Here is a 16,924-nt window from a genome sequence, read left to right on the forward strand (position 1 = left end):
TCCTTGCCTCTAGTGAACCAACTGTTAGGCCAGCTGGTAGCTCTACCCTTTGTGCTACTGCTCTTTATCACAGTCAGGGGCTGAAAACCCTTGCTGGGAAACACAGTTGAGTTCAAATGGATGCTGAAATCTTGTGAAAACAAGATTTTGTTGTTTTGCTGGCTTGCTGGCTGCCATCCTGTCTCGTCTCCCATGTGTCCCATGCTGCTCTACAGCCCCTCTACCACTCCACTCTGGGACCCCTCAGCTCTGGGTAATCTCTGCAGTTTTACTAGCAACTTCAGCCATTCCAGGTCTCACTAAAGTTGCACACAGTGTGGAAAACCAACACTGACCTCTTGTAGGCTTGATTCTTGCACCTTTCAATTCTATATTTCGTATTGGCAATGGTAGGGTAATGTTTGGACTTGATGACCTTAAGGGTTTTTTCAACCTAAATGATTCTATGATTTTATTCTTTAACAGCTTCTCACACCTCACACCTCTCCAGCCTTCTTCTGTGGTTTCAGGGTCCAAATTTTTCTTTTTGGTGCCAGAAAATGTTGTTGTCAACTATCAAAATCATACAGTAGGCACACTTGTGCCAGGTCAAAAATCCCATGGATTTGTAGATACACAGCTTCCTTTAATTGTATGCCTCTTTTTAAACTAAATACTTCTCAAACACAATAAAGCAACATATATAAACTGAATGTTCTTCTGGTGTACTCATTTGTTTCTTTCACTTAATTCCCTTTAGAGGTCACATCAAATATTAACTGAACACTTCTCCCACCCTGGACTTCCCTTTCCTCTGGGTATCTCAAGGAGGCATAGTTTTCATTTCAGCCCTTTCCTACTATGCTTTGCATAACTCGGTGTTCTACAGTGTGCTTTTTCCCTGTTCTGTCTGTGTTCCTGGCACTTTGCTGTCATTATTAATTGTATTAAGCACCGGGTCATAATTAAACCTTTTTATGGAAGGAGGGCAAGAGAAAGAGGAATGTATTGAAAGAAAAGGACCCTTCAGGCTTTAGCTTCCAGTGTCACTCTCTCCTTGCTCACTTTCCCCTGTTAAATAATGAGCTGAATTTTCCTTCATCTTTCTCTTAGGTCTAATGCCTTTTGAAAAACCTGCTCTCCTTTTCTGTAATGTCCCCTGCTAGATCCAATTAATTTTGTATTTTTGCCATTCTTCCTAGTATCTGCATCCTGTCACAGGACAGTGATTTTCCAGACTATGAGTTTGGCAGAACATCAGAAAGGAAGGTTTAACATAATAGCTGAAGTCACCACCTCATCAGAGTTTGTGAAGTCCAAGACTACTATATGGTGTAAATTCAAGTGCAGTAAGTAGGAACAACATGGAGAGATGCAACAAAATGCATTCCTGACCTGAAATGAAATGTTAACATAGATGCTCCCAGTGGCAAAGAGTTGAATGGAATGATACAGCAGAGAAACCTAACTCAGTAATAGTACTTAATTCTTCAACCCCTAAGTGCAAGCAGTAATTGTCATATGCAACCAAACCAAGAAACCACGAGGATGGAAAAGCTCCAGGAGAGCAGGTCTGAAAACAACATGCATTTGCCCACCACTGCTGATGAAGGCTTGCCTAAGTTAATTTCATCATACTGCCTTCTGCCAAGGATTTCTGCCTTTTACAGTACCGATAGCTGCTAAATACTGCCTTCTTCACAGGCACCTACCGTGTTGGGCTGGAATCTATGTGTATTGCTTACCTTCCCCCGTAAGAGCTTATTCATAGCTTCCCAGTCAAGCTGCAAAGATAACTTGCAGGCCCAGTAACAAAACCAAAAGCCTGAGGGGATTCACCTTCTTTCAGTTTGCTTTGAGGGGGCTGCTCAGAGAGACAGGGAGACTGTCATCTGGCATGTAAAGGAAGGATCTCTGGCAAAAATCTGGACAAGGTTAATTTCAGGCCTCAGTGACAAAGACCCTACGACTCAACATTAATGATTTTTTTTCTTTTTCCAGTTACTCTGAGAGTAAGAGATGATGCTATTTTTTTTATCATATCTCAAGTCCACATTTAAATTTTCTCATGTAAAAGTAGTGAAAATTTATTCAGCAGTTATGTGTCTTTATATTAATCTTAATACCAAAAGATGCATTGAATCTTATTTTCTCCTGCATTAAACTGCATCACAAGACCTATTCAGAATTTGAGAGACCATCCACTGTAGCACCCTGTGGGATGATGAATAGAGTTAAACCTAGAGGAAATTCAGCATTTTAAGGTAAAAAGCAGCTGCAGCTCCCTGATGGACTGAGGTTGACATGCTCCCCAGTACAACGATAAACATCTGCTCACAGAAACAGAACGGAGTGTGGAACAAAGTGGAGGTTATGTGGCCCCCCTCCATTCTAATCCCAACAGAATGAGAGAACATTGGGGTACTGAGACCATACAGTATCTGTCTGATAAGGGAGAATCAAGATGTTCTGCCGCTGAAAGCAACAGTCATGTTGAATCCCCTCCTCAGGTATCAAACCACGACCACCACCTCCCCCATTAAATACACCAATCAGAAATAAAAGGTATTTATGACGAGAGACACTCAAACTCCACCCAAACATAAAGCAAATAGTATAAAAGTAAGTTAGGGATAGGGGGAAAGTGTGAGAAGACCTCCACCAAAACTGCTGGGATCAGTCAATGGGCTTAGCCCGTCTTCTCCCCCCCCCAGAAGGACATCTTCTCCCCCCACCAGTAGACACTATCACCAACAACCTTTGAACCTTATTAATCTGTTACAATTTGTATTAATAAGAAGTGTTACTCTGTAAACTGTTCCTTGCAGTTGTCAGCAGTGGAAAACACCAGTTGCAGGACGCCCTGAGGGGTCTTGGCTCTGTTGAGTTCCCCCTAACAAGGAAGGTTGAGGTACCCTCTGATCTCGTGAATCTGCTGGCAAAGGGTCTCATTACGAGATGCTGACAGACTGTTGGGCACCAGGGTCTCGACTCTACCAAGGATACTGACAGACAAAAATCTAAACTCCCACTTTTCACGTGACGCATCTCCTGAATCCAAGCTGGCAAATGTCATCTCTTTATCAAAGACATGCTGATGAGTTCAGAGTTGCTGAATTCAGTGCCATAAGAATCATTTATTAACCATGCTGCTATAGACTGCATTTTGAAACTGTCCTTGGTGTGATATCGCATGCTTAAAAATGATGTCTCAATCTAATTAGGCGCGTGAATTTGGATGAGAAAGGTTGTGCACTCCTTCTCTTAACAATTTCCTGAACTTGTAGGACCACATCTGTAATTATGTGCTTGTTTTCTTTCTACCTATAACTATTTCTTGAATATAAATACTTTTAAATTCCACTACATTTTTCTTTTTCCAGTTATCTAATCCCAGAACTTCTTTTATGGGTCCAGCAAGAATTAAAAAAATATTTAGTTTAAAAACAACAAACAAACAATTATGGAACAACATAAACTCTTTCCTTCCATATTAATTTTGTTTTAAATTCAGGTATTTAGGCAGTATATCAAGCTAAAAACTCGCTAAAATTTAGTGCTTGTAGATATGAGAAAATTGACTTCTATAGCTGTATTCAAATAATTAAACAGATTTAGTTAGGTTAATGTAATTCCCTCTTTCTACTGTAGAGTAATTATACTGGAATAAAGCCACTTTAATTCCAGAATATACTGTCCACATGGGAAACTATATTGAAACAGCTGTAGTAAAATAATTATTTGACTACAGTTATGCCGCTTGCTTCCCCCCTGAAAGCAAGTCATCAACATAAAAATCTTGCCTCTTTCACAGAAGCTCAGCTATGTTGGCTCAATCCTATTCCATAAACAAAGGCAGAAGGCTTTGCCAGCGGAACAAACACACAACTTGAAGTACAGATTTTACCTCTCAATTCCTCACTGAGTGGTGAGGTGTAGTAACGCACTTGTAGTCTTTTACCATTTAACCAGTTCTGAGATGCTCTGGGATGTGGAATGGAGACTGTGGATAGAGAGTGTACCCTTTTCTGTAATGAACTATGTATTTTATAAAAGTGTAGTCCAGCACAGAGAGAACTCCAGATTAAAGGAGCAGAAGACAGGCTACTGCAGCACTCTCTCCCTCTGGTGGCCTGTGGGTATCTCATGCCTGGCAGGTATTGCCTCTTGCCCCCACTACTTGTCATAGCATGAGGGTAGACCCTTTCTGTGCCTTGACCTTCCAAAGTTTGGAAGTCCTACAGGCTCACTCACATCTCAGCTTACACTAGTGCAGATGCAGAGAAGTGGTTGTTTCTCTCTATTTCTTTGTACTGCTGTCACTTATAAAGTGAGTTGAAGAGTGAACAAAGGTGTAAAATTCTGCTTATTGACCTGTCTTTGTTTCACTAACATTAGTTAAGATGTTTTAGTATTCTAGACTTAAAGCACAGGCTTTGACTGGTCGATTACATACTACGTACATGCAATATCTAACTTTTGCAGAGAAAGGAATTCTAGCTTCAGCCACACAGCTACACAGTCAGAGGTATTTCACCTCAAAGGCCCCTTAAAATTTGACTCCCCGAGCTCTCAATGGGACATAAAAATTCACAGCTCTTTCAAAAGTCATTTGAACAATAAAGATAAGAAAGCTGGGTCACAACTTACCTCGGTCTGTGTCATACAGGAAAACAAAGCGGTTCCATTCATAATGATCCAGCAAGCTCAGGAGGGCTCCCCGCAGGGATGGCCGCAGCTGCAGCACAAACTGACTCTCACCCTCTGTGGGGAAACTTGGCGTGATGAGGGAGATGTGCAAGGCGCTGCAGAATGAGGTCAAGGTATGTACTGATCTCTTATCATATAGTCCAAAAATGGCAAAAACTCCTCTAGAATACTGGGAGCAAACTGAAAGAAATGAAAAACCAAACAAACAAGAGTTTAAGTCGTGACAGAATATGTTAACCTGTACTTACACATTCCAACATCCCCAAATTTTTAATTTGAAGATTTCCAGTTCTGCCTGTATAGCTAAATTCAATTTTCACATGTGTTTTGTTCTGGAAGCCAATAAATGAATAGCTAAGTAACATTCTGTGTGTGACCTTTGGGTCCCATTCATAGAATGTTACAGTATCTAGAATTTTTGTTCTAAAATATAAAATATAAAATAAATAAGATGGATTTTTGCATTCAACATATGCTGTTTTAACCATAGCTCTGCATATTATCAGACATTAAGCATTTCCATTGGCTTAAGCCAAAAAGTGTTCACATTCTAAAATATGAAAATCATTAAAAAAAAGTTACTGACCTTGTAAGTGAAATTTGGACATTTTGAATTGAAAAAATGTCGAACCTTTGCTCCCTTTTAAACAGGAAGCCCTTGTGGTACATTAAAACTTCTAGAGACATTGAGTAAAAACCTAGTTCATTAATAATCTCTTTGACTTTAAGAGGGTAGTTGAAGTAAAATATAGTAAGTTAGTGTGAGCAGAATTTTGCTCCAAACCTTTTATTTCTGCTCTGTGTTAATCTCAAAACCAGAAAACAATTGACCTGAATATATATTCTGAGTTTTGATTTGCTCTTGGAGTCATTTAAGACATGGAGAAAGACTTTTATTGATCTCATCAGACTGGATAAGGACTTTACTGATCTATGCACATAAAAGCAGGCATAAAATCCTGCCTTTCTAATTCATAAGGGTCTAATGAAAAACATCCCATTTTTTTTGAAGCACAAAAGAAGTTATTAAAAACCACGTGATCATTAATAGTGTTACCTATTCCAGAATCACAGAAAATGGAGAAAGGAACAATCCATCTCGGGATCATTGTATTCATTTTCTCCTAAGTATGTTTTTCCTATGCTCTCCTGTTCCAGATCCTCTCTTCTCCCAATGCATTCTTTCACATACCCTAACCATGAGAAAACTTAAGACACACCCTTTTAACTAGTTGATGGCCTCCTCTCTTCTAGCATGGAGGTCACAGCCATCCTGTGATTGCAGCACAGTGAGGGTACAGTGCACACACCATCAGCAAATTCAGATCAGTTCAGCTTTAATTCTTTCATTTTACATTTACAGCATAAGGAGCTAAAAATACAATTGCTGCATTTCTCTCCTAAGATTTGGGTGATTTACCCAGTTCTGATGCCAGAACTGGAGCAAGTGGCTTGATGGCAGTTTTGGATTTTATATGCTGCTCCACTGTTACGGGCCCCATCCTAAGGATTTTCATAGCTATAAATAAAGCTTTTTCAAAAGCTTTCCTTTCCCTAAGCTCACCTTTAATATAGTGATACACACCTCTTACAAACCCTCTCAGTATTTTCTTTGCTGGACCATACAACACACATTCCCTTAGACCCAACAAACAACTGGCTTGCCATTCCACTAATCATCTCAGGAAGCATTGTTCTGTCTTTCCCAGCTTCATCTCATCTTGCTTGAATACAGATGACTGACATGTTGAGAGTTTCAGTTGAAGGTTTTTTGCTTCTTTTTACATTACTTCCCCATCTCTACCATATTTCTGCTGACTTATCCTACTAGGACGTTGCACTTTTCTAAATCTGCACGTCAGTGATGGCTGATGACCATACTGGGATCAAAATCTGCTCCTTTTTCCTTCTGGGTCATTGGCAAATGATGAATTTCTGCTTATAGCATAATATTTTTATTAGTCACTATTATTCATTTTCCATTATGTCACATCTATTACTGTACTCCTCAAAATTATTTACTTCCACAGTTACATTCTTAGCCTGCTTATATCTATGTATTTATCTGTTTCTTCAGCAAATTCCATAATGGTAGTCTGACTTTTTATCTCTGTGTCTACCATAAAATTAGCCAACCAATATCTTCCTGCTGTAGGTGTGCTTCTCCAGCCTGGTACCTCCTCTTCTACCACCATTTGTTGCCATCTTCTCCTCAGTTTCATTCCTGCCTTTTAACTCTCCTGTTTGTCTCTATTTTCATAAATCACTTCTCTTAAGAGCATGTCTATTTTATTTCATTCTCTTGGCAACTGGAAGATATGGATTAATCCTATACCTTCTACCTTAATAATTTCTGGTTGCATTTTATGGCATTTTCTGTCTATAACCATATTTTAAAGCTTTCTTTCCATAAAATCTGTTCTATAACTTCACTGATCATACGTATCGCAACTCATTTAACAGCTCTACTAAGAAGTATCATTATATATCGTTATTTTATCTGTCCTTCAGCAAACCAACTCTTGAAGAAGCAGAGAAGAAAGAGGTCATTTCCCTATTCTCATTAGTCATCACACCTCTTTTAAGGTCAACATTCTTCTTGAGTGAAAATCAATGTGAAGCACCTATTAGTTTTAAGTCTCCAACTAGATTTTCCTGCTTTTCTGTCCCATCAATATAGAACAGCTTTAATTATTTTCCTATTTCCTGTATTTTTATTTAAATATGTAAATGACCTTCTGCTGTCATTTAAAAGTCCTCTAGAAGTTTCATTTTTCAGTGAAAGTCCTAACTTAGGCTCTCATTTCTGCAGCAAATGTCCTTTATACCTTCGCTTTTTTCCAACACAATCTTTCTTATTAATAATCCTTTTTAAATACTTATTTCTTATATCTTCCTTGTATAATCATTCATCCAGTTCTGGAGTCACATCCTCCATGCTAGTTTCCTCTGCAAAGGACTTTCTCAGTGTTTTAAAAGTGTTTCTGTGAGGATATGGCAGGCCTCCTCTATTTTCAAACACAGCGCAGTTAACTTTGCCAACTGAAATAACTGAACACAAATCTCACGTATATAAGTGGTAGTTATTTAATGTGTTTTCTGTTTAGAGAAATTCCTTGCTAAGGCTCTATATTGTCTTACTTCTTTGAAGCTTTACAGGGGCACAGGGTACTTTTGTAACGCATGGTCCATATAGTAAAATTCCACATAATGAAAAATTCAAGAAATCAATGTCAAGCTGCAAAATTGTACACATAGTGGAGTTAAAGCTCAAATTCATTCTCAGGATGAAGAAAAAAGTAAAACTTGAAATTTCATTAAATAATGTTATATGACCTTAAAGTACTTTTACTTAAAGTATGAGAATAATAATTCTTCATGTTCGAAGCAAACTATCCTTGCCACAGTCTAGATCCAAACTGATAAAACATTATCTGAATACCATTAAGGTCCTGAAATAGCCAACCCAAGAAAACTTGTGCTATTATACTTGAGATCAAGACTTGGAAGTAACAGAATATTTTCTGTCTTTGTTCCTTGATAAGAAAAAAATGCTAAGATGAAGGTTATGAGAATTTTTTCCTACTCAGTCCAAAACCCACAGAGAGGAAAAATGCCTGTGACACTACAGAGATGAGGTTTAAACATATGCAGAGATCCTGCAACACTCCTGAATCAATTTTACAGTAATCAGCAGCGACCGCAAAAATCAGCAAAGCCATGAGGATTTGCATTCTGACTCACTACGGTTCTCAGAAAATGCCTCCAGGCAAACATGACTACCTGGATTTCCTAATTCTTTATCCATTTCTCTTACACTTCTAAAGGCATTTTACTTATTATAAATGCACTAAATTATGCTTGGTAAAACAGTCACATATTAGCATTCTAAGAAAATTTTGTTCAAGAGTTTTTCCCTCACAAATATAAAGCAATGACAAATACAATTTCGTGAGCATACTTTGAAATATATTAAGAATTTAAACCAGACATCTCTTCATAGCTGACAACTTAATGCCCGTACCACACATGATTTTCTCTTGCAAACTTTGCAATGCCATTGGTTTCACCAAAGATAAGATGAATGTGGAGGTCAGACTCAAAGAATCATAGAATGGTTTGGGTTGTGAGGGAGCTTATAGATCAACTAGCTCCAACACTCCCGGCCACAGGCACAGACACCTTCCACTAGACCAGGTTACTCAGAGCCCTGTTCAGTCTGGTCTTGAACATCTCCAGGGATGTCCAGAACCTCTCTGGGAAAACCGTTCCAGTGACTCACCACCCTCACAATAAAGAAGTTCTTCCTAGTATCTAATCTAAATCTACTCTAAGTTTAAAGCCATTACCCCTTGTCCTGTCACTACATGTCCTTGTAAATAGTCTCTCCATCTTTCTTTCTTGTAGGTTCCCTTCAGATACTCGAAGGTTTCTCTAAGGTCTCCCCGGAGCCTTCTTTTCTCCAGGCTGAACCCCAGCTCTTGCAGCCTGTCTTCACAGGAGTGGTGCACCAGCCCTGGGATAACTAAGTGGCCTCCTCTGGACTTTCTCCATGTCCTTCTTGTTTTGGAGGCCCCAGAGCTGGATGCAGTACTCCAGGTGGGGTCTCATGCAAGCAAACTAGAGGGGCAGAATCACCTCTCTGATCCTGCTGGTCACAATTCTTTTGATGTAGCCCAGGGCATGGCTGGCTTTCTGTGCAGTGAGTGCACATTGCCGAAACATGCTGAGCTTCTTGTCCACCAACACCTCTAAGGCTTTCTTCCCAGGGCTAGTCTTGATCCATTCTCCGCCCAGTCTGTTCCACTTGGAACAGACTCCAGAGAAGATATTGCAATGCACCTTAAATAGCCAAGAAAATGTTATTTCAGTAGTTGTAATATGAATTAAATATGTTCTGTTCTAGCAGATTGAACTACGTGTTAGTACTATCACTTTAAAAGAATAGGCAACTCACAGGAAAAGACATCATAAAGTCAAAATGGCAAAAATTGTATACTGCAGGGTTTACTGAGACACAGTCAAGCCACATGTGGTCTTCTTTCTCTATGACAGAAGTACTTCCTAAAGCCCCTATTATTGTTCTAAAGATAAGTCCCTCACTTTAAACAGAAATCTATCTTGAAAAACAAAAAATTCCAACTTCTTCTTATTCCCAAGTTATACCCATATATTTTTAATCCTCTAAACAATATATTTACAAAGTGAAGTCTGATAAATAGAGTACAGCTGGTCTGCCAACAATGTTAGTTCTGCTCAGCAGCAAATAGGTACCAGATATGGGTACCATACAGGCAGGAATCTGGAAGACCTGCAGCCTAACATGGTAAATCCTGCTTCAGAGTCATGACTCACAAATCCTTTGTCTTCAAGGACACAGGTTCTGGAATGAGCATCTTAAAATGCTTTTCCCTATGTTTTCAGCTCCTACATGGGAAGCCCTGGCACAGTTGGCTGTTACAGATATATTGACAGACCCACTAATCTGCCATAAACACACAAACTGTGGAAGCACCAAAACTAAAAGACTCAGAGAAGTCTGCATTCTGAAGTTTTTCAGATATGAAGACAGTCTCTTCCCTTCCTCCTATGCTTTGAAGATCCAAATGGGGAGTGGGGAGTGTGATCTGTCAATAACAACTTGCCTCTGACTCTTCTAACTGCTCTCTCTGCTCCCCTATATCAGTGCTGGATCCCCCAAAGGGGTACAGTCCTTCGCTAACTTCTCAGAATGGGCCTTTGCCATGGGCTGCAGATTTTCAAGAAGTGCTACACTGTAGGTGCTCCCCATGAGCTACAATCTTTAGGGAAAAGACTGCTTCAGCATGGGTCCCCCACAGGCCACCATTCCTGTCAGAAAACCTGCTCCACCATGGGCTCCTCTCTCCAGAGGGACACAGCTCTTGTCAGGAGCCTGCTCCAGCCTGGGCTCTCCACAGGCTGCAGCTTCCTTCAGGGTACATCCACCTGCTCCAGTGTGAGGTCCTTCATGGGCTGCAGGTGGATCTCTGCTCCCCTGTTGACTTTCATGGACTGCAGACAGCCTGCCTCACTATGGTCTTAACCACAGGCTGCAGGGGAATCTCTGCTCTGGTTCATGGTTCACCTCCTCCTCCTTTTTCTCTAAACTTGGTGTCTGCAGGGCTATTTCTCTCACATTTTCTCACTCATCTCTCTCACTGTTCTTATACAGTGTTTTTTTATCCTTTACTAAATGCGTTAACAGAGGCACCACAGTGTCACTGATAAGCTCAGTTTTGACCAGTGGCGGGTCCATTTTGAAGCTGGTTGAAAACTGGCTCTGTCCAACATGGGGGTGGCTCCTGGTGTCTTCTCACAAAGGCTGTTCCTGTAGCCCTTCCTCCCAACCAAAATCTGTCCACAGAAAGCCAATAAACCTGGTAAACTCCAGGCAGCAGCAAACTTTAAAAAGGCATTTAGGGAGTCACACTTCTTTGTCACCACAATAGTATATGAAGGTTTTAATTTGAGGTGTTTCTGCAATGCTGTCAGTGGTCCATGTCCTCATGGACAGTCATCTACTCTCTATTTTGTTCAACTGCTGTGCATCTGTGTATGCCAGTACTGATATAAAAAATACTTTGTGAATTTTCTCAACCTAAAGAACTCCTTCCAAGAGGAACAGCCTAGACATGTAGAGATGCAAGCTTTACATGTGAGATGAGGCACAGAAGGGAGAAACATTTAACGCAAATACGAACCCACCTCCCAAGGTCAAATGATTTATCAACTTAGATCTGTGAAAGCTCTGACACCTGAGACGAGATTAGGCAGTATTTCTAAAACAGCTTTGAGATTAGAGTTTCCTGTTAAAATAGCAAAAGATGTTTCAGTTCATTTTGTACAGATCCTCCCAACCGTCTCTTCCTCCTCTGAGATCTCCAAATCACCTCCTCCTGATCCCTCCACTGACCTCCACCTCCTGGAAGAGGACACAAGGCTAGTCAGGGCTCTAAAATTAAAAGACAAGTGATCTAAATTTACCTCTCTGCAGTTTTAAACTATCTTGCGCTTAAATCCAGTACAGATTTGATACACAAATGCTCTTCTTCGGTTGTGTTTGAGACTACTGAGTTAATATTAAATTATGTTGTTGCATTAAGAAAAATTCCCAGCATTGAGATCAACCTAATGAGATACCTTCATGAATTAAATCAGTGATATGAGATGACAGATAGGATTATAAAAGAGAAAACAGTGTTATGTAAAGTGGGTAGATGAAAAACATGTATTAGGACCAGTTTACTAGTACTTTAAGAATAGTCTAGAATAGAATAAGATACTTTTAAATACTGTTATTCAAAATAGGGCAAAAGGGACATGAGGAGTTTCTTACAAATTATATGGTCTATACATCCAACAACATCCTACAAACCCCTATTCATGTTCTATTTATGGACCCTGCACCCTCTAAATCATCATGTACCTTTGCCTTTTGATCACAAACTTCTTCAAGCAAAATAATTATCTTGTGTTTAAAAGGCATACATCACACGTCAAGTACCAACATACCTAAAGCATTATAACAAGAAATAATATCACATCATTACTTTAACTAAAATCAATTTATTGCTTTACAAGTTAATATATCATTAATGATTGAGGTGAACAAAAAGAGACTAAATTAACATCTTTCCAGCTTAAAAAAAAATAGAAAAAAGAAAAAAAAAAAAAAGGAATAACAAACATTACTCTCTCAAGCATTTATTCCTCTCAAACGTTTACCCTCCTATGACAGGATATTGCATAATGAAAAGTCTGGTATGTTGGATACTGAACCTCTGAAACTAAATTCATGCTCTGGAGCAAGTCATTTTGCATTCCCATGTCTCTGTTCTCAACATCTCAACTGTCTGTTCTGTTGAGGACTATACACATTTGACAGGAAGGCCGGTCTCCTATTATGTATTTTTAAAAAGTTTAGCACCCCAATGTGTATGAATGTTATATCTAGTGCACCTTTATCTTGCAATTCCATAGTAAATTCAACAGCAGATCCATCAAACTTGGGCACAGATAATTTATTAATGTTTTTTACTCACAGTAATGGGTTACTTCTAGTACTCTCTTCTAAGTGACTTGCCAGCTTATTTAAAAATACTCTCCTAAGAACAATGAAAACCTTGGCTTAATGTGCTAGATCAAATGGTAATTTGGGAAATGCAGTTCTGTTTGTTCAGCTGCAGATGTGAGAACATACTGCAAAACAAGATACAAACTTATTACATTTTTTAAGTAATTGTTACATTTCCCAAAACCATTGTTGAGAATTTGCTCTAAAAGACTATTTCTGCTGAAAGTCGATTCCTGAAAAAATGGCAGAAAGTGATAGTGCATTTCTTGCCCATTGAATGGAAAATGGAATTGAATTAGCTTAACTAACATGCACGGTATTTTCTTCTTTTAAAATAAATTTGAACATTGTAATATAGTATTTTGTGTGCAATATTTTTTATTAGATTACTAAGCTACAGAACACTAACTTTAGAAGGTTACCATGAGAGATGTCCAAAATAACAGAGAAAACCACTGAGACCAGGGCAAGACTGCCTTGTAGATCCAACTGCTGAACTCTTCTCTATGTTTCACATGGAGTAAGATTTTTCTCTCCACAAATTAATACATTGATTAAAGCTTCCTCAAAGTCAATTCCAAAAGAATCTGTGAAACAAGCATGTGTCTCTTTGTACGTGTATAGGCACACAGGGAGAGTGGCGGGGACTGTCCCAGCTGGTTCTTAACACCCAAAATCAGGGATTTAATTTCTGAGGGCTTTTTTTCTGTCTCTAAACCAGAAAAAAGTACATTCAGAAGGCAGATCATCCTTGCTTAAAATGGGTGATAAATTAAGTGTACTGATTCATGCACTAGAAGTACCTATCTCTTTTTGGATGCAAAAGGAGACTGCATAACTATGAAAAGTTTGGCACCCACATTTAGATAGATACATTTAAAATTGTTTAAAAAAAAATCACTGTAGGAAAAAGTCTTTTTCTCCCCTTTCCATCCCTAGATTCCATGTGTTTTGGAGCTGCCATTCTCTGAGGCCCTTCTCATATGGCCAGCACAGATCCCTTACAGGAAAGAGCTGCAGGTATTTCTCAGATACAGACCATGCACCTCTATTTTCATAAAAAGTGATGACAATTCTCATTTCTTGATGAAGAACGCAAAGTATCTTGGCCTTTCCTAAATTTCTAGGAGTGAAACTGCTTTAATCTTTAAGTACTTTCTGTCTGAAAACTTCGGCACCACGAAAGTATTTTACTTTCATTAATATATAATTCCACATAATTTAAATCCAATGGAACATTTTTGCAGAACGAGATAAAAACTTCCACTGGGTTTATTTACAAAATTTCTCTTTCCGCTGTGCCTTGGCTAATCTCTTTGATAGAACACTCCTCATGAATTTCACATTTGCTGAATGCTAACAAATCTTTTCTCATTTTTAAAAACACTTTACAGCTCTGTCTGTAATAAATTATCCACTCTTTGTGCCTTTGTCCTCTAGTCCTGTGCACTCCATGGATCTGATATTTATAGGTTTCTGGAAATGCACATACACGTGCATATCCCCAACTCTGCCAAAACTTTCTTTTTGAAAGCTGTCCCACAGAGAATCCACATGCAGCATTTACCTTTCATAGTCACATGAATGAGAATCCACATTAGTACAAAGTTCTTTTCTGGCTGTTTTTAAAAGCTGATAAAAATATCAGTAACATGTGAGACTGCCAGGCTTTTCAAAACCATAGTAGTTTTTAAAAAAGTTAAACATGAAGGTTTTGGTAGGAAGTTACTATGACACTGGCAGGTTTTCTCAAGGACAAAATGTCTACAGCTACCTTTCAATTTTTTTTTTCCTCCTTCAGGACAAAAGCTTAGAGAGGTATAACAGATTGCATGGAAATTAGACTGGACTTCAGTAAAAAACTGGCTTATGGAATCGATGGTAAAACTTCCAGGTGCTTAATTGAGGTGAACATTTCAACTCAGATGCCTGTGGTGGTTAGAGATCTTCTTGCAAAATCATATCATCTCTTCAGTTTGCCAGCCGAGCAAAAACTCATCTTCATTAAATGAATGTCTAGAGAAATCATGTTTTATAACTTATCTAGGTTGTCTGTACAATTAAACATTTTTTGCTGTTCACAGATTGATTCATTTCCTTACAAGATGTACTATTTCTTTCAATTCATATTTGAACTTCATCCAAACATTTCTTCGTAGAGAAAACAAATTACTTTGCAGTTTGTTTCCCTCCCCAAATGTAAGATTTTATAAAACCTACCCCCATATCCCATTGTAATGAAACAGAACAAAAAGTATGAATTTTTTTAAGAAGTAATCCTTTGATGGCCCACTTCTCTACAACATTAGCTTTCTTTTTTCCTTTTATCTTGAAAAGGGAGAAAATACGCATATTTAAACAGATGTTTTTCTTTCCAGAAGAAAAAGAACTAAAAAAAAAATCAGTTTAATCAATTTTAAATGGGAGGGTATCTTACGAAGCTTGTAGTTGATTACATAAAAATAGCTTTTTATACATAGCTATGTAATCACAGATTTTTTTTTTACACATAAGAAGAACTATTTGTAGTTTACAGAAAAAAATAGTGATAATTTTTTCTTCCTTTTGGAGAAATGCATGTTAATTTTGCAGTACTCCCGGCAGCAAAACTGTCATTGACAGGAATTAACTGAATTACATTTGAGATGTGAGAGGTGAAGCCATACAACATGGCCTCTGACCTAAACTGTTCTGATGAATGCATTACCATCATTTACACCTCAAATACCGTTTTCAATTCTGGGCCCCTCACTACAAGACAAACATTGAGGCACCGGAAGGAGTCCAGATAAGGGCGACAGAGCTGGTGAAGAGTCTGGAACACAAGTCCCATGAGAAGCAGCTGAGGGAGCTGGGGTTCTTTAGTCTGGAGAAAAGGAGGCTCAGGGGTGACCTCATCACTCTCTACAAGGTCTTTTCCAGCATTAATTGTTCTATGATTCTGTAACTCACACTTTGCTTCTTTATGTCAAACATTGAGTTCTAATTTTACTGAACTGAAACAAAACATGAACTCTGCTGTAATTTGAGGAAGCATAAGTAAAGCATTTTTTAAAGCATTGCGGAAGTTTGGTACTACGCTTCCATATGACTTTAAAAGGAGACTAACCATTTAACCACTCTCTCTGACTTATGAAATATCTCTCCAGATCGCTGGAACATCTAGAAGAAGGAAGAAATAGAAGGCAGGTAATCATGAAAGATGTGACTAACTCGGTTCAGTGTGAAGATGAATGTGCTTAGCTGTCTGTCATTCAAACTTGAACAAAGATAGGGGTTTTGAACAAAGATGTCTGGTTTGTAGTTTTATATTTAGAATTAAAGCCTGTTCTTAAGAGGGGTTGCCCACTGAAGTGCAATGATCTTTGTCCAGTCCAAGCTTTTGACTGTGTCAGCTCAAGTGAGGCTGGGATCCTACTTTCTTCCCTCAGTAGCAGATTTCACACCATCAAGAGTCCCCTCACTAGCAATTTAAATCACTGCTTACTTTGATTCATGCTATTGCACAAGGATATAATCTTAAATGATTCCTCCTACTTCGCTGTTTACCATTTAGAATGAATGAAGCCATGGATTCCTCTTGACCTCAATAAGATTAAAAGACATTCATCATATAATGTTGATTAAATAACATTAAATAAAACACTGCTTTCTTGGTCACCCTTAGATCTAAGTATCTTTTAAAGAGCCAGAAAACATGGTTTCTAATTTCTGAAAACAATGTTCATGTTAAGAGGATATATGTGATGAAAATGTTACCTATTTTTCCCAATTTCCCATGGTTTAATACAAACTATTATCTTATTTACATAAAGTCTAACTTGGAAAAAAAAAAGCCTTTTTGGTAATTGTTTTTTGCTCCTAACTGAACTTTACATAAGAAGAGTTTCTGAATACTTTTGATAAAATCTGTTGTTTGTCCTTCCTTCTTTCCTTCCTTCCTTCCTTCCTTTCTTCCTTCCTTCTTTCCTTCCTCCTTCCTTCTGATGGTAGGAAGCAGAAGTTGAAACTAGAGTTACTGTTGGATAAATGGAACATGGTATCACACCATGAGATTATATACTTGATCAGAGAGAAAAAACCTCTTCACAAGATCTAGAAATAAAATTCTGCTGCTGCCTTCTGCAGCCCATGACTGCA

At 38.5% G+C, this 16,924-nt stretch overlaps 1 protein-coding gene across 1 annotated transcript in view; it reads right to left on the reverse strand.

Moving 5' to 3' along the window:
• Positions 1–16,924, reverse strand: part of GRIA4 (glutamate ionotropic receptor AMPA type subunit 4) — a 220,797-nt gene that overhangs the window by 142,500 nt on the left and 61,373 nt on the right. Inside the window, 1 exon segment of the mRNA XM_032681175.1 lies at positions 4,630–4,869. Within this exon segment, the coding sequence (XP_032537066.1) occupies positions 4,630–4,869 (240 nt within the window).

This window comes from Chiroxiphia lanceolata, chromosome 2 (assembly GCF_009829145.1).
Source record: "Chiroxiphia lanceolata isolate bChiLan1 chromosome 2, bChiLan1.pri, whole genome shotgun sequence".
In the NCBI taxonomy this organism is placed as follows: Eukaryota; Metazoa; Chordata; class Aves; order Passeriformes; family Pipridae; genus Chiroxiphia; species Chiroxiphia lanceolata.